Below are 17,714 nucleotides of genomic sequence, written 5' to 3'. Positions count from 1 at the left end.
ATTCTGTTTGGCGCCTGTAGGGGAGCTCGGCAGGGAGAGGCCGGCGTTTGGCTCGAGCATTTTGTTTCTATATATATTATAACTTTGTTTGGCGCCTGTAAGGGAGGTCGGCAGGGAGAGGCCGGCGTTTGGTTCGAGCGTTTTGTTTCTATATATATTATAATTCTGTTTGGCGCCTGTAGGGGAGCTCGGCAGGGAGAGGCCGGCGTTTGGCTCGAGCGTTTTGTTTCTATATATATTATAATTCTGTTTGGTGCCTGTAGGGGAGCTCGACAGGGAGAGGCCGGCGTTTGGCTCGAGCATTTTGTTTCTATATATATTATAACTCTGTTTGGTGCCTGTAGGGGAGCTCGGCAGGGAGAGGCCGGCGTTTGGCTCGAGCGTTTTGTTTCTATATATATTCTAATTCTGTTTGGCGCCTGTAGGGGAGCTCGGCAGGGAGAGGCCGGCGTTTGGCTCGAGCGTTTTGTTTCTATATATATTATAACTCTGTTTGGCGCCTGTAGGGGAGCTCGGCAGGGAGAGGCCGGCGTTTGGCTCAAGCGTTTTGTTTGTATATATATTATAACTCTGTTTGGTGCCTGTAGGGGAGCTCGGCAGGGAGAGGCCGGCGTTTGGCTCGAGCGTTTTGTTTCTATATATATTATAACTCTGTTTGGTGCCTGTAGGGGAGCTCGGCAGGGAGAGGCCGGCGTTTGGCTCGAGCGTTTTGTTTCTATATATATTATAATTCTGTTTGGCGCCTGTAGGGGAGCTCGACAGGGAGAGGCCGGCGTTTGGCTCGAGCGTTTTGTTTCTATATATATTATAATTCTGTTTGGCGCCTGTAGGGGAGCTCGGCAGGGAGAGGCCGGCGTTTGGCTCGAGCATTTTGTTTCTATATATATTATAATTCTGTTTGGCGCCTGTAGGGGAGCTCGGCAGGGAGAGGCCGGCGTTTGGCTCGAGCGTTTTGTTTCTATATATATTATAACTCTGTTTGGTGCCTGTAGGGGAGGTCGGCAGGGAGAGGCCGGCGTTTGGCTCGAGCGTTTTGTTTCTATATATATTATAATTCTGTTTGGCGCCTGTAGGGGAGGTCGGCAGGGAGAGGCCGGCGTTTGGCTCGAGCGTTTTGTTTCTATATATATTCTAATTCTGTTTGGCGCCTGTAGGGGAGGTCGGCAGGGAGAGGCCGGCGTTTGGCTCGAGCATTTTGTTTCTATTTATATTATAACTCTGTTTGGTGCCTGTAGGGGAGCTCGGCAGGGAGAGGCCGGCGTTTGGCTCGAGCGTTTTGTTTCTATATATATTATAATTCTGTTTGGTGCCTGTAGGGGAGCTCGGCAGGGAGAGGCCGACGTTTGGCTCGAGCGTTTTGTTTCTATATATATTATAATTCTGTTTGGTGCCTGTAGGGGAGCTCGGCAAGGAGAGGCCGGCGTTTGGCCAGCGTATATAGAAATAGAGAAAATACAGAGAAGCGCGACTAAATTAATAAAGGGAGGGGGCTCAGTTACCTGCTGGAGGAGGTCTGTGTAGGTGCAACACTATTTCCTGTGGGGGGACACAAGTGACCAAGACACAGGAAGGGGCGGAGTTATTAAAAAGGTTTATTGCTGAAGTCTCAGTACAGAAGTTGTAAGAAAGAGATATAAAAGCCCCCCTCACTCAGTAGCACCCCCAGTGGCACGGCTCAGTGGTACAACCAGCGCCACTAGTGGATCCAGCCCCTCATGGGTGGGAAGAGGTGTGTACATTGGGTGTAAATATTCTGCTCCGGCCACACCCCCTACATTACAGAGCATCTGATAGGGCCTGTGAGTCATAGGGTCCAGCTCAGAGCCCCCCCCCTGCCCAGAACCCCAGGCACTACCTGTTACCCCTACAGTGACTGTTACTTTGCCAACCGCCAGGACCACAGTGAAATCAGACCCCGCCCGATTACAGGCTTTCCCCGCCCCCTCTGATACAGATTGGCGCCTCAGTGCAACACCACATTCCCTTATTTACCCTGAAATGTGATGATTGAGGGGGGTCCAATTGCACTTATTGGGGGGCACTCACCCCAGGCCTCGCTGCTGCCCTAAAGCTTGGGGCATTAACACTACGAGTGCAACAGGGGCATTTGAGACTTTGTACCCAGGGCACAGGGATAGGAATGGTCAGTAACTATGGTAACACACCCCATACTATTGACCAATTCATTGGGACTTTGGCCATGTCCTGTCACGTGACTGCTCCATGTGATCAGTATTAGCCAATGAGCCGCTGATGAACCCCAAGGGGCACGCAGGGCAGCGAGGGTACCTGCTATAGCCGGCCCGGGGGGCACGCAGGACAGCGAGGGTACCCGCTATAGCCGGCCCGGGGGGCACGCAGGACAGCGAGGGTACCCGCTATAGCCAGCCCAGGGGGGCACGCAGGGCAGCAAGGGTACCCGCTATAGCCAGCCCAGGGGGGCACGCAGGACAGCGAGGGTACCCGCTATAGCCGGCCTGGGGGGCACGCAGGGCAGCGAGGGTACCTGATATAGCCGGCCCGGGGGCACGCAGGGCAGTGAGGGCACCCACTATACCCGGCCCGGGGTCACGCAGGACAGCGAGGGTACCCGCTATAGCCGGCCAGGGGGCACGCAGGACAGCGAGGGTACCTGATATAGCCGGCCCGGGGGCACGCAGGGCACCCACTATACCCGGCCCGGGGTCACGCAGGACAGCGAGGGTACCCGCTATAGCCGGCCAGGGGGGGCATGCAGGGCAGTGAGGGTACCCGCTATAGCCGGCCTGGGGGGCACGCAGGGCAGTCAGGGTACCCGCTATAGCCGGCCCGGGGGGGCACATGAGTACCAGAGAGCCCACGCCACACCCCCGCCAGTCTGCGTGCCCCCTGTACAAGCGCTGAGGGGCTAGTTCTATAGGGTGCCGGGGCAGATAGTAGGTGTGTGGGGGCTGCGCAGGGAGCCCCACCCCACTGTACCCCAAATGTGCCCAATATGCAGTGTGAGTGTGCGTAAGGCACTGAGGGTTTCCCATCATGCAGCGCTGCGTAACAGGAAGTAATACCTGTAAGGGTAACAGGCATAGGGCAAGTACTGGGGCGGGGCACAGCCTGCGGGTATAGAGGGGGGGGCCCCATTAATACTCAGCTTCCCCTGGCACCAGCACCCATAATGCAGTGGGACAATATGGCTCCGCCCATCACTATTCTGGGAAGACTAAGATTTAAGGCACAGATAATTGTGCGACTCTCGCCCGATGCAGGGGGGGCAGTGCCCAGTGATGCCAAGCTGTGCCATGGGCTCAGCCAATTACAGACAGGGGCCCTCCGACCAATGGGAAGTGAGCAGATAATCCCTATTATAGAGGAAGCCCCCCCCACTGAAGCCCGGTTGCTAAGAGAAAGGCCATAGCGATACAGCCAGTGCTTATTCCTAGTGCAGCCCACAGCGGCTCTCCCTCCTGTACAGAACCGGCGCCACGGGTTGGGCAGCAACAACCGACCAATGGGAAGTGAGCAGATAATCCCTATTATAGAGGAAGCCCCCCCACTGAAGCCCGGTTGCTAAGAGAAAGGCCATAGCGATACAGCCAGTGCTTATTCCTAGTGCAGCCCACAGCGGCTCTCCCTCCTGTACAGAACCGGCGCCACGGGTTGGGCAGCAACAACCGACCAATGGGAAGTGAGCAGATAATCCCTATTAAAGGGGAAGCCCCCCCCACTGAAGCCCGGTTGCTAAGAGAAAGGCCATAGCGATACAGCCAGTGCTTATTCCTAGTGCAGCCCACAGCGGCTCTCCCTCCTGTACAGAACCGGCGCCACGGGTTGGGCAGCAACAACCGACCAATGGGAAGTGAGCAGATAATCCCTATTATAGAGGAAGCCCCCCCCACTGAAGCCCGGTTGCTAAGAGAAAGGCCATAGCGATACAGCCAGTGCTTATTCCTAGTGCAGCCCACAGCGGCTCTCCCTCCTGTACAGAACCGGCGCCACGGGTTGGGCAGCAACAACCGACCAATGAATAAATTAATCCAGTGTGGATACAAGGTAGGCGGAGCTTAGCTGGGATCAGCCCACCGGCCCCTGCATGGGGTGGGACAGCCCCGTACCCCCCGGGGGGGCGCACAGCTGCAGAGTCTGAGCAAGGTGGGCATTAGTGCATTGTGATTGGCTATAGAGGGGGTTGAGGGTGCCCCCACACTGAGGGCAGGACAGGGGGGCCCTACCGGGCAGGAAGCAGCGGTCGCTGAAGCCCCTCTCACACAGGTCACATTGGTACAGGCGCTCGTGGGGCATCCAATCAGTGCTGTCCTCCGGGGAGGGGTTACTGTACGGCAGGGGGGGCTGGGGTTCCCCCAGGAAATCTAGGGGTTCCTCGTCGTCTGTGTCCGGCCTCTGCTCGCTGCTCCGCCTCTGCGGGGGGCGCCTCTTCCTCTTGCCCGGGCGGGGGGCTTCTGGGAAAGGGAACGGGGCAGATATCTCCGGCTCTGGGATGGCGAGTGGGATGTGGCCTTCCTCATCTGTAGCGAGAATGTGTAGGGTTAGCCCCCAGCAGCTCTATCCTACAGGAGAATCCCCCAGCAGCTCTATCCTACAGGAGAATCCCCCAGCAGCTCTATCCCACAGGAGAATCCCCCAGCAACTCTATCCCACAGGAGAATCCCCCAGCAGCTCTATCCTACAGGAGAATCCCCCAGCAGCTCTATCCTACAGGAGAATCCCCCAGCAGCTCTATCCCACAGGAGAATCCCCCAGCAGCTCTATCCCACAGGAGAATCCCCCAGCAGCTCTATCCTACATGAGAATCCCCCAGCAGCTCTATCCTACAGGAGAATCCCCCAGCAGCTCTATCCCAAAGGAGAATCCCCCAGCAGCTCTATCCTACAGGAGAATCCCCCAGCAGCTCTATCCTACAGGAGAATCCCCCAGCAGCTCTATCCTACAGGAGAATCCCCCAGCAGCTCTATCCTACAGGAGAATCCCCCAGCAGCTCTATCCTACAGGAGAATCCCCCAGCAGCTCTATCCCAAAGGAGAATCCCCCAGCAGCTCTATCCTACAGGAGAATCCCCCAGCAGCTCTATCCTACAGGAGAATCCCCCAGCAGCTCTATCCCAAAGGAGAATCCCCCAGCAACTCTATCCTACAGGAGAATCCCCCAGCAGCTCTATCCCACAGGAGAATCCCCCAGCAACTCTATCCCACAGGAGAATCCCCCAGCAGCTCTATCCTACAGGAGAATCCCCCAGCAGCTCTATCCTACAGGAGAATCCCCCAGCAGCTCTATCCCAAAGGAGAATCCCCCAGCAGCTCTATCCCACAGGAGAATCCCCCAGCAACTCTATCCCACAGGAGAATCCCCCAGCAGCTCTATCCCACAGGAGAATCCCCCAGCAGCTCTATCCTACAGGAGAATCCCCCAGCAGCTCTATCCTACAGGAGAATCCCCCAGCAGCTCTATCCCACAGGAGAATCCCCAGCAGCTCTATCCCACAGGAGAATCCCCCAGCAGCTCTATCCTACAGGAGAATCCCCCAGCAGCTCAATCCCACAGGAGAATCCCCCAGCAGCTCTATCCTACAGGAGAATCCCCCAGCAGCTCTATCCTACAGGAGAATCCCCCAGCAGCTCTATCCCACAGGAGAATCCCCCAGCAGCTCTATCCCACAGGAGAATCCCCCAGCAGCTCTATCCCACAGGAGAATCCCCCAGCAGCTCTATCCTACAGGAGAATCCCCCAGCAGCTCTATCCCACAGGGGAATCCCCCAGCAGCTCTATCCTACAGGAGAATCCCCCAGCAGCTCTATCCCACAGGGGAATCCCCCAGCAGCTCTATCCTACAGGAGAATCCCCCAGCAGCTCTATCCTACAGGAGAATCCCCCAGCAGCTCTATCCTACAGGAGAATCCCCCAGCAGCTCTATCCTACAGGAGAATCCCCCAGCAGCTCTATCCTACAGGAGAATCCCCCAGCAACTCTATCCTATAGGAGAGTCCCCCAGCAACTCTATCCCACAGGAGAATCCCCCAGCAGCTCTATCCTATAGGAGAATCCCCCAGCAACTCTATCCCACAGGAGAATCCCCCAGCAGCTCTATCCCACAGGAGAATCCCCCAGCAGCTCTATCCTATAGGAGAATCCCCCAGCAACTCTATCCCACAGGAGAATCCCCCAGCAGCTCTATCCTATAGGAGAATCCCCCAGCAGCTCTATCCCACAGGAGAATCCCCAGCAGCTCTATCCCACAGGAGAATCCCCCAGCAGCTCTATCCCACAGGAGAATCCCCCAGCAGCTCTATCCCACAGGAGAATCCCCCAGCAGCTCTATCCCACAGGAGAATCCCCCCGCAGCTCTATCCTACAGGGGAATCCCCCAGCAGCTCTATCCTACAGGAGAATCCCCCAGCAGCTCTATCCTACAGGAGAATCCCCCAGCAGCTCTATCCTACAGGAGAATCCCCCAGCAGCTCTATCCTACAGGGGAATCCCCCAGCAGCTCTATCCTACAGGGGAATCCCCCCGCAGCTCTATCCTACAGGAGAATCCCCCAGCAGCTCTATCCCACAGGAGAATCCCCCAGCAGCTCTATCCTACAGGAGAATCCCCAGCAGCTCTATCCCACAGGAGAATCCCCCAGCAGCTCTATCCCACAGGAGAATCCCCCAGCAGCTCTATCCCACAGGGGAATCCCCTAGCAGCTCTATCCTACAGGAGAATCCCCCAGCAGCTCTATCCTACAGGAGAATCCCCCAGCAGCTCTATCCTACAGGGGAATCCCCCAGCAGCTCTATCCTACAGGAGAATCCCCCAGCAGCTCTATCCTACAGGAGAATCCCCCAGCAGCTCTATCCTACAGGGGAATCCCCCAGCAGCTCTATCCTACAGGAGAATCCCTCTAACCAACACTGTAAGGGCAAAAGCTTAGCCCCCAGCAGCTCTATCCTACAGGAGAATCCCCCAGCAGCTCTATCCTACAGGGGAATCCCCCAGCAGCTCTATCCTACAGGAGAATCCCTCTAACCAACACTGTAAGGGCAAAAGCTTAGCCCCCAGCAGCTCTATCCTACAGGAGAATCCCCCAGCAGCTCTATCCTACAGGAGAATCCCCCAGCAGCTCTATCCTACAGGAGAATCCCTCTAACCAACCCTGTAAGGGCCAAAAGCTTAGCCCCCAGCAGCTCTATCCTACAGGAGAATCCCCCAGCAGCTCTATCCTACAGGAGAATCCCCCAGCAGCTCTATCCTACAGGAGAATCCCCCAGCAGCTCTATCCTACAGGAGAATCCCCCAGCAGCTCTATCCTACAGGGGAATCCCCCAGCAGCTCTATCCTACAGGAGAATCCCCCAGCAGCTCTATCCTACAGGAGAATCCCCCAGCAGCTCTATCCTACAGGAGAATCCCTCTAACCAACACTGTAAGGGCAAAAGCTTAGCCCCCAGCAGCTCTATCCTACAGGAGAATCCCTCTAACCAACACTGTAAGGGCAAAAGCTTAGCCCCCAGCAGCTCTATCCTACAGGAGAATCCCCCAGCAGCTCTATCCTACAGGAGAATCCCCCAGCAGCTCTATCCTACAGGAGAATCCCCAGCAGCTCTATCCTACAGGAGAATCCCCCCAGCAGCTCTATCCTACAGGAGAATCCCCCAGCAGCTCTATCCTACAGGGGAATCCCCCAGCAGCTCTATCCTACAGGGGAATCCCCCAGCAGCTCTATCCTACAGGAGAATCCCCCAGCAGCTCTATCCTACAGGGGAATCCCCCAGCAGCTCTATCCCACAGGAGAATCCCCCAGCAGCTCTATCCTACAGGAGAATCCCTCTAACCAACACTGTAAGGGCAAAAGCTTAGCCCCCAGCAGCTCTATCCTACAGGAGAATCCCCCAGCAGCTCTATCCTACAGGAGAATCCCCCAGCAGCTCTATCCTACAGGAGAATCCCCCAGCAGCTCTATCCTACAGGGGAATCCCCCCGCAGCTCTATCCTACAGGAGAATCCCCCAGCAGCTCTATCCTACAGGAGAATCCCCCAGCAGCTCTATCCTACAGGAGAATCCCCCAGCAGCTCTATCCTACAGGAGAATCCCCCAGCAGCTCTATCCTACAGGAGAATCCCCAGCAGCTCTATCCTACAGGGGAATCCCCCAGCAGCTCTATCCCACAGGGGAATCCCCCAGCAGCTCTATCCTACAGGAGAATCCCCCAGCAGCTCTATCCCACAGGAGAATCCCCCAGCAGCTCTATCCTACAGGGGAATCCCCCAGCAGCTCTATCCTACAGGGGAATCCCCCAGCAGCTCTATCCTACAGGAGAATCCCCCAGCAGCTCTATCCTACAGGAGAATCCCCCAGCAGCTCTATCCTACAGGGGAATCCCCCCGCAGCTCTATCCTACAGGAGAATCCCCCAGCAGCTCTATCCTACAGGAGAATCCCCCAGCAGCTCTATCATACAGGAGAATCCCCAGCAGCTCTATCCTACAGGAGAATCCCCCAGCAGCTCTATCCCACAGGGGAATCCCCAGCAACTCTATCCTACAGGAGAATCCCCCAGCAGCTCTATCCTACAGGAGAATCCCCCAGCAGCTCTATCCCACAGGGGAATCCCCCAGCAGCTCTATCCTACAGGAGAATCCCCCAGCAGCTCTATCCTACAGGAGAATCCCCCAGCAGCTCTATCCCACAGGAGAATCCCCCAGCAGCTCTATCCTACAGGAGAATCCCTCTAACCAACACTGTAAGGGCAAAAGCTTAGCCCCCAGCAGCTCTATCCTACAGGAGAATCCCCCAGCAGCTCTATCCTACAGGAGAATCCCCCAGCAGCTCTATCCTACAGGAGAATCCCCCAGCAGCTCTATCCTACAGGAGAATCCCCCAGCAGCTCTATCCTACAGGAGAATCCCCCAGCAGCTCTATCCTACAGGAGAATCCCCCAGCAGCTCTATCCTACAGGAGAATCCCTCTAACCAACACTGTAAGGGCAAAAGCTTAGCCCCCAGCAGCTCTATCCTACAGGAGAATCCCTCTAACCAACACTGTAAGGGCAAAAGCTTAGCCCCCAGCAGCTCTATCCTACAGGAGAATCCCCCAGCAGCTCTATCCTACAGGAGAATCCCCCAGCAGCTCTATCCTACAGGAGAATCCCCCAGCAGCTCTATCCTACAGGAGAATCCCTCTAACCAACACTGTAAGGGCAAAAGCTTAGCCCCCAGCAGCTCTATCCTACAGGAGAATCCCCCAGCAGCTCTATCCTACAGGAGAATCCCCCAGCAGCTCTATCCTACAGGGGAATCCCCCAGCAGCTCTATCCCACAGGAGAATCCCCCAGCAGCTCTATCCCACAGGAGAATCCCTCTAACCAACCCTGTAAGGGCAAAAGCTTAGCCCCCAGCAGCTCTATCCTACAGGAGAATCCCTCTAACCAACACTGTAAGGGCAAAAGCTTAGCCCCCAGCAGCTCTATCCTACAGGAGAATCCCCCAGCAGCTCTATCCTACAGAAGAATCCCTCTGCCCAACACTGTAAGGGCAAAAGCTTAGCCCCCAGCAGCTCTATCCTACAGGAGAATCCCTCTGCCCAACATTGTAAGGGCAAAAGCTTAGCCCCCAGCAGTTCTATCCTACAGGAGAATCCCTCTGCCCAACATTGTAAGGGCAAAAGCCTAGCCCCCAGCAAAAAAAACACAGCACAGGCCCCTGTAACCCCCAGTTGTACTACCTTACAGGAGAATCCCTCTGCCCAACATTAGGGGGAAACACAGCACAGGGGCCTGTAACCCCCAGCTGTACTACCTTACAGGAGAAGGAGAATCCCTCTGCCCAATATTAAGGGAAAAACACAGCACAGGGGCCTGTAACCCCCAGCTGTACTACCTTACAGGAGAATCCCTCTGCCCAACATTAGGGGGAAACACAGCCCAGGGGCCTGTAACCCCCAGCTGTACTACCTTACAGGAGAATCCCTCTGCCCAACATTAGGGGGAAACACAGCACAGGTCCCTGTAACCCCCAGCTGTACTACCTTACAGGAGAATCCCTCTGCCCAACATTAGGGGGAAACACAGCACAGGTCCCTGTAACCCCCAGCTGTACTACCTTACAGGAGAATCCCTCTGCCCAACATTAGGGGGAAACACAGAACAGGTCCCTGTAACCCCCAGCTGTACTACCTTACAGGAGAATCCCTCTGCCCAACATTAGGGGGAAACACAGCACAGGCCCCTGTAACCCCCAGCTGTACTACCTTACAGGAGAATCCCTCTGCCCAACATTAGGGGGAAACACAGCACAGGCCCCTGTAACCCCCAGCTGTACTACCTTACAGGAGAATCCCTCTGCCCAACATTAGGGGGAAACACAGAACAGGTCCCTGTAACCCCCAGCTGTACTACCTTACAGGAGAATCCCTCTGCCCAACATTAGGGGGAAACACAGCACAGGGGCCTGTAACCCCCAGCTGTACTACCTTACAGGAGAATCCCTCTGCCCAACATTAGGGGGAAACACAGCACAGGGGCCTGTAACCCCCAGCTGTACTACCTTACAGGAGAATCCCTCTGCCCAACATTAGGGGGAAACACAGCACAGGTCCCTGTAACCCCCAGCTGTACTACCTTACAGGAGAATCCCTCTGCCCAACATTAGGGGGAAACACAGCACAGGTCCCTGTAACCCCCAGCTGTACTACCTTACAGGAGAATCCCTCTGCCCAACATTAGGGGGAAACACAGCACAGGGGCCTGTAACCCCCAGCTGTACTACCTTACAGGAGAATCCCTCTGCCCAACATTAGGGGGAAACACAGCACAGGGGCCTGTAACCCCCAGCTGTACTACCTTACAGGAGAATCCCTCTGCCCCAACATTAGGGGGAAACACAGCACAGGTCCCAGTAACCCCCAGCTGTACTACCTTACAGGAGAATCCCTCTGCCCAACATTAGGGGGAAACACAGCACAGGTCCCTGTAACCCCCAGCTGTACTACCTTACAGGAGAATCCCTCTGCCCAACATTAGGGGGAAACACAGCACAGGTCCCTGTAACCCCCAGCTGTACTACCTTACAGGAGAATCCCTCTGCCCAACATTAGGGGGAAACACAGCACAGGGGCCTGTAACCCCCAGCTGTACTACCTTACAGGAGAATCCCTCTGCCCAACATTAGGGGGAAACACAGCACAGGCCCCTGTAACCCCCAGCTGTACTACCTTACAGGAGAATCCCTCTGCCCAACATTAGGGGGAAACACAGCACAGGCCCCTGTAACCCCCAGCTGTACTACCTTACAGGAGAATCCCTCTGCCCAACATTAGGGGGAAACACAGAACAGGTCCCTGTAACCCCCAGCTGTACTACCTTACAGGAGAATCCCTCTGCCCAACATTAGGGGGAAACACAGCACAGGCCCCTGTAACCCCCAGCTGTACTACCTTACAGGAGAATCCCTCTGCCCAACATTAGGGGGAAACACAGAACAGGTCCCTGTAACCCCCAGCTGTACTACCTTACAGGAGAATCCCTCTGCCCAACATTAGGGGGAAACACAGCACAGGGGCCTGTAACCCCCAGCTGTACTACCTTACAGGAGAATCCCTCTGCCCAACATTAGGGGGAAACACAGCACAGGCCCCTGTAACCCCCAGCTGTACTACCTTACAGGAGAATCCCTCTGCCCAACATTAGGGGGAAACACAGAACAGGTCCCTGTAACCCCCAGCTGTACTACCTTACAGGAGAATCCCTCTGCCCAACATTAGGGGGAAACACAGCACAGGGGCCTGTAACCCCCAGCTGTACTACCTTACAGGAGAATCCCTCTGCCCAACATTAGGGGGAAACACAGCACAGGCCCCTGTAACCCCCAGCTGTACTACCTTACAGGAGAATCCCTCTGCCCAACATTAGGGGGAAACACAGCACAGGCCCCTGTAACCCCCAGCTGTACTACCTTAAAGGAGAATCCCTCTGCCCAACATAAGGGGGAAACACAGCACAGGCCCCTGTAACCCCCAGCTGTACTACCTTACAGGAGAATCCCTCTCTCTCCTACAGGGAAATAACAAGCAAAGAGCGAGACAGGAAGGCAAATGCCAACGGGAACCAACCGGCATCACTGGGCAGCACTTGGTCACTGGCATTTTCCGATGGGCACAATTCTGGCGCTTCCTTAAAGATCCACATGGAGAGGTCGGGGTCAAACACTGGGATGCCTGGGGGATAGAGGGGGGCAGCTGTATTATTCCTATAGCACCCACATATTCCCCAGCGCTGTACAGTGATTTAGCATCATTCCCATCAGCCCCTGCCCCAGTGAGCTTACACTCTAATGTCCCTATCCCATTCCCATCAGTCCCTGCCCCAGTAAGCTTACAATCTAAGGTCCCTATCCCATTCCCATCAGTCCCTGCCCCAGTGAGCTTACAATCTAAGGTCCCTATCACATTTCCATCAGTCCCTGCCCCAGTGAGCTTACAATCTAAGGTCCCTATCCCATTCCCATCAGCCCCTGCCCCAGTGAGCTTACAATCTAAGGTCCCTATCCCATTCCCATCAGTCCCTGCCCCAGTGAGCTTACACTCTAAGGTCCCTATCCCATTCCCATCAGTCCCTGCCCCAGTGAGCTTACAATCTAATGTCCCTATCCCATTCCCATCAGTCCCTGCCCCAGTGAGCTTACAATCTAAGGTCCCTATCCCATTCCCATCAGTCCCTGCCCCAGTGAGCTTACAATCTAAGGTCCCTATCCCATTCCCATCAGCCCCTGCCCCAGTGAGCTTACAATCTAAGATCCCTATCCCATTCCCATCAGTCCCTGCCCCAGTGAGCTTACAATGTAAGGTCCCTATCCCATTCCCATCAGTCCCTGCCCCAGTGAGCTTACAATCTCAGGTCCCTATCCCATTCCCATCAGCCCCTGCCCCAGTGAGCTTACAATCTAAGGTCCCTATCCCATTCCCATCAGCCCCTGCCCCAGTGAGCTTACACTCTAAGGTCCCTATCACATTCCTATCAGTCACCATGATAGCTCCAATGAGCAGTTTCCCAGTCTGTTCCACTGTAATGTGGTGAATTCTGGGATTGGTCTCTCAATGCTTTCCATATTGGGGGGTGTACAGGGACTTTAATCCCAGAATCCATCACTCAACAATGGAACAAGATATGGGTGAGGTTGGATTACTGTGAGACTTTGGGGGGGCGGGGCAAACACACAGAAACCCTTTAATATCACAGAGTATCATGGTTCCTATCAATCTGTACATTTATATGTATATCTGGCAGGTCAGGCAGGGTTTCTGCCCCCTTTCTACTTACCCCCCCGCCCCACCCCTACAATGACTTGGCACATAGAAGACAAAGACATATAAAAATGATAGTGCTCTAGAGCCCCTCCCACACTCACTGGAGTTGGACGTATCAAGCTCCTCCTCCTTCACAGCCACATCCACGTCCCTCCAGTCGGGCAGCTCGTCCTGCTTGATTCTCAGGAGGATGTCGGGGCTGAAGGTGCCGCTGGGTGCTGGGGGGGGGGGGGGGAATGAAGATAATGAAATGAATATCTGACACGGTGAGAATCCTAATGGTTGAGCCTGTGGGTGTTGTCAGGGCCCTTACTGGCAGTCAGCTCTTGTGCCAAGGCCTTATCAGCCTGGGTACTGATACCTAGTGTATGATACAATAGCAACTGGGGCTTATGGGCCGGTTCCGCCCAAGTTACGTTACGGGACAGATTTAGAGGCAAGAGATAAGGGGTGGAGCCTGGGACTCATAAGCATAACAAGCCCGGACCCACAGGCTTACAGGGACAAAAGCCCCATGTGGCACGGGCCCAATCCTGTGGGGCAACTAACTCCCACCTGTGCCGGTGTCGGTCTTGTCACTGTCCTTCCTGCTGCCGCCGGCGTCGTCTTCTTTAATCTTCAGCAGCACGTCCGAATTGGCAATGGTGCAACCTGCGAATGGTGCAAACGTGAGCCCAAGTGTTATATACGCAATGGGAGGGGCTTGCAGTGGGACAGCGCCGCCCAATGCGGCAATAGGAGGGGCCTGCAGTGGGACAGCGCCCCCCAATGCGGCAATAGGAGGGGCCTGCAGTGGGAAAGCGCCCCCCAATGGGGCAATGGGAGGGGCTTGCAGTGGGACAGTGCCCCCCAATGGGGCAATAGGAGGGGCTTGCAGTGGGACAGCGCCGCCCAATGGGGCAATAGGAAGGGCCTGAAGTGGGACAGCACTGCCCAATGGGGCACTCCCTGGCCAGGATACACACACTGCCCAAATACTCAGTGCCACAGAGCCTACTCACCCATGGCCTCCAGAGTGGCGTGGATCTCCCGAATAACGTTCCGGTACAGTTCCTTTTGCCAGTCCTCTAGCCGAGCCCATTCCTTCGCCGAGAAGCAGGCAGCCACGTCGTGGAACGTAACCGACACCTACACAGGGGGGAATGGGGCAGAACCCCCAGAACTGTTACAGGCCTGTCAGTGTAGGGCTAGTGGGGCCCCTCTCTGTATGTAGCAGGGATAGCCAGATGGGGCAATGTGGGGCAGAACCCCCAGAACTGTTACAGGCCTGTCAGTGTAGGGCTAGTGGGGCCCCTCTCTGTATGTAGCAGGGATAGCCAGATGGGGCAATGTGGGGCAGAACCCACAGAACTGTTACAGGCCTGTCAGTGTAGGGCTAGTGGGGCCCCTCTCTGTATGTAGCAGGGATAGCCAGATGGGGCAATGTGGGGCAGAACCCCCAGAACTGTTACAGGCCTGTCAGTGTAGGGCTAGTGGGGCCCCTCTCTGTATGTAGCAGGGATAGCCAGATGGGGCAATGTGGGGCAGAACCCCCAGAACTGTTACAGGCCTGTCAGTGTAGGGCTAGTGGGGCCCCTCTCTGTATGTAGCAGGGATAGCCAGATGGGGCAATGTGGGGCAGAACCCACAGAACTGTTACAGGCCTGTCAGTGTAGGGCTAGTGGGGCCCCTCTCTGTATGTAGCAGGGATAGCCAGATGGGGCAATGTGGGGCAGAACCCCCAGAACTGTTACAGGCCTGTCAGTGTAGGGCTAGTGGGGCCCCTCTCTGTATGTAGCAGGGATAGCCAGATGGGGCAATGTGGGGCAGAACCCCCAGAACTGTTACAGGCCTGTCAGTGTAGGGCTAGTGGGGCCCCTCTCTGTATGTAGCAGGGATAGCCAGATGGGGCAATGTGGGGCAGAACCCCCAGAACTGTTACAGGCCTGTCAGTGTAGGGCTAGTGGGGCCCCTCTCTGTATGTAGCAGGGATAGCCAGATGGGGCAATGTGGGGCAGAACCCCCAGAACTGTTACAGGCCTGTCAGTGTAGGGCTAGTGGGGCCCCTCTCTGTATGTAGCAGGGATAGCCAGATGGGGCAATGTGGGGAAGTCGGGGACTGCATGCAGCCATAGCTGGGCTCACCTTGGGGCAGGTAGAGCCATATGGGGAATGTTCTGCCTGAGGGGCTGAACATAACAGGGGGGAACAATGGACCTCAGCGCACAACCCATATTCATGCCTGTAGCTGCTGCTCGGTGCCCCCTATTCCCCCCCGAGGGGGGTGTGCCTTGAGCAAACTTTGTGGGTGAAAACGTAGGGATAAAAGTACAACTATAACCCTCAGAGGCCAAACATTAGATTGTAAGCTCTGCATGGTTCTGGCAGGCAGTGCTGTAGCAGAACTACCCCATAGCTACTGCCCCCGGGCACAAGTGATAAGAGCATCTCACCTGCTGGGGGAAAAGGCTGTTTTCTTCGGAATCTGCCTCCAGATTCAGGGAATTTTCCAGATTAAGTTCCCAGTCGTCTTTCCCCCGCTTGGCCTTGTGGCTGGAGAGAGTGCAGCGAGGGCTACCTGGGGAGGAGAAGGCCCGAGCTATAGGAACCCGGCTGCCCCGGCTACTGCCCTTCCTCTGCTTGTGTTCACTCTCCGGATCCGACGAGTCCCCTGGCACAGGCAAGATGGCGGAGAGACATCAGTACAAACATTAGATGGGCACTGCTATGGGCAATATGGCTGCAATCAACCCCACACACTGGCACAATGACTCCCCAGGGATGTAATGCTAAACTACAACTCCCTCTGTCTGATTTAGTTCAGCTACAGCCAGGGGGGCAGTCACAGCTTGTCTCATTCCCACTGCGAGAGTCACAAGGGGGCTGCATGTTTTCTAGTGCATTAAATGCAGTTGCTAGGGTCAGTGACTACTGGCAACCACAAGGCAGACTGACAGGAAGGCTACCCTTTCATTAGCACTACTACTTCATCCTACTAGTGAATCTGCCGAGACCCCGTGATTGGATACAAGGTGCTGCGTTTGGCACTGGCAAAGGAACCGTAGCCACCATTTTGTCTACAAGCTGTGGCTCCAGCCCGGGGGGGGCACTTACCAGTATTTCCCGGGGGGCCCCCATTCACAGGCGAGTTGGCCGGTTCATTCTTCACATCCTTGAGTCTCGGCCCAGCGAGATCCAGACTCTTGGCCCTCAGGGACTTCAAAGAAATGTGACTCATGACTCTCTTCTGAGGGGGTAACTTTGCCGCGGCTTTGAGGTTCTTCATGATGCTCCGGATCCTGTTCTCCCCCATGGGAAGGCTCTTATACCAGCAGGCGTAGCCCGGCCGGCAGTCGGACTGGGGGGTCAGATAGAAGGGGGCTTCCTTGCGCTTCATCTTCTCCGGCCTCTCCAGCGCGTACTTCTCGTAGGCCCTGACGACGTCGCGGTCCGGCTGCTCCGGGCTCTCGTAGATCTGCATCTTCATGGTCTCCGACGGGTGCAGCTTCCCAGAATTCCTGCCGGAGAAAAGCTTCTTGGTGTATTCCAGGTATTTCCTGCCCTGGGAGTCGGCTTTGAGGACGATTTCCCCCCACATGAGGCTGTGCTGCTCCATGGCGCGGAGGCTGAAGTGGAGGCCGATGTTGAAGAAGAGCATGTGTAGGAGGGCGGCGGGGCTGTGCATGCCGATGGTGCCGGAGGTGTATAGCAGCTCGATCTCTCGCTCCGTCAGGGGCTCCGTGTGGTGCGGGTGGTTCCCTTTCCCCATCTTCTTCAGGTAACTCTGTTTCTCCTTCATGGCCTTCACCGTCTTACGGAACTTGGTATCTCGGGAGCGGTAGATGGCGTAGGGGTAGTTGGATTTCTCAAAGTGGCGGTCCAGGCTTCCCAGAATGCCCCGCAGGGTTCCGGGCTCGTACTCGGAGCCGTCCTGCTTCCGGTGAGTGCTAATAAAGTTGGCCAGGTGGTCGTCCAGCGGCTCCACCGGGATCTTGAGCAGCTCCCGCGCCTCGCCGGCCTTCAGCAGGTACGACTGGATGATCCGCAGGTCGAACTTGGTCTTCTTCAGCGTGTTCTTGTTATCCAGCTTGCAGGGGGCGTCCATGTTTGTCTGGCGGCCCGGGGGCCTGGGGAGGGGCTGGAGCCTGCGCACACCCTGCAAATGCCACTTACATCACTCAGCTGTCGCCTCAAGTGATGTCAGAGCTCACACTAGTGACGTAACAGCAGGCAGAAGCGCCTCACATGGAGCACATTGCGTCACACAGTTACGTCACGCACCACGGGATGACACGCAATGGTGACGCAGACCTACAAGGTCCCGGGATCCCCCCAGACCCGGAGCTCTGGCCGCTCCCAGCGGGAACAGAATGCAGGAGCCAATAGTGCAAGGCCCGAGAGATGAGAGAGCAACACGCATGCGCAGGGCGGGAGGGGGCGGCATTGTTGGAGGCGGAGAGAAAC

The 17,714-nt window shown here is 55.9% G+C and overlaps 1 protein-coding gene across 3 annotated transcripts; it reads right to left on the bottom strand.

Moving 5' to 3' along the window:
* Positions 1–1,572: 1,572 nt before the first annotated feature.
* On the bottom strand, positions 1,573–17,673 carry qrich1l2 (glutamine rich 1 like 2 Kruppel-associated box containing [provisional]). 3 transcript variants are annotated; one of them, XR_004222656.1, is made up of 8 exons: positions 16,365–17,673; positions 15,704–15,921; positions 14,273–14,399; positions 13,827–13,922; positions 13,373–13,489; positions 12,078–12,182; positions 2,333–4,499; positions 1,573–2,289 (listed from the first exon to the last, which is right to left on the bottom strand). XR_004222656.1 is itself a non-coding variant. In XM_031901946.1 (7 exons), the coding sequence occupies exons 1-7, from the start codon at positions 17,353–17,355 to the stop codon at positions 4,048–4,050; spliced, it is 2,106 nt and encodes a 701-aa protein (XP_031757806.1). In that variant the 5' UTR covers positions 17,356–17,673; the 3' UTR covers positions 1,573–4,047. The 3 variants fall into 3 exon arrangements, 2 of the variants coding, with proteins under 2 accessions (XP_031757806.1, XP_031757807.1); XM_031901946.1 differs by having other exon boundaries at positions 1,573–4,499; XM_031901947.1 differs by lacking the exon at positions 12,078–12,182 and having other exon boundaries at positions 1,573–4,499.
* Positions 17,674–17,714: the final 41 nt, after the last annotated feature.

The sequence above is a fragment of the Xenopus tropicalis genome, chromosome 5 (genome assembly GCF_000004195.4).
Source record: "Xenopus tropicalis strain Nigerian chromosome 5, UCB_Xtro_10.0, whole genome shotgun sequence".
Lineage (NCBI taxonomy): Eukaryota > Metazoa > Chordata > Amphibia > Anura > Pipidae > Xenopus > Xenopus tropicalis.
This window is presented reverse-complemented; position numbering and strand designations above follow the sequence as displayed.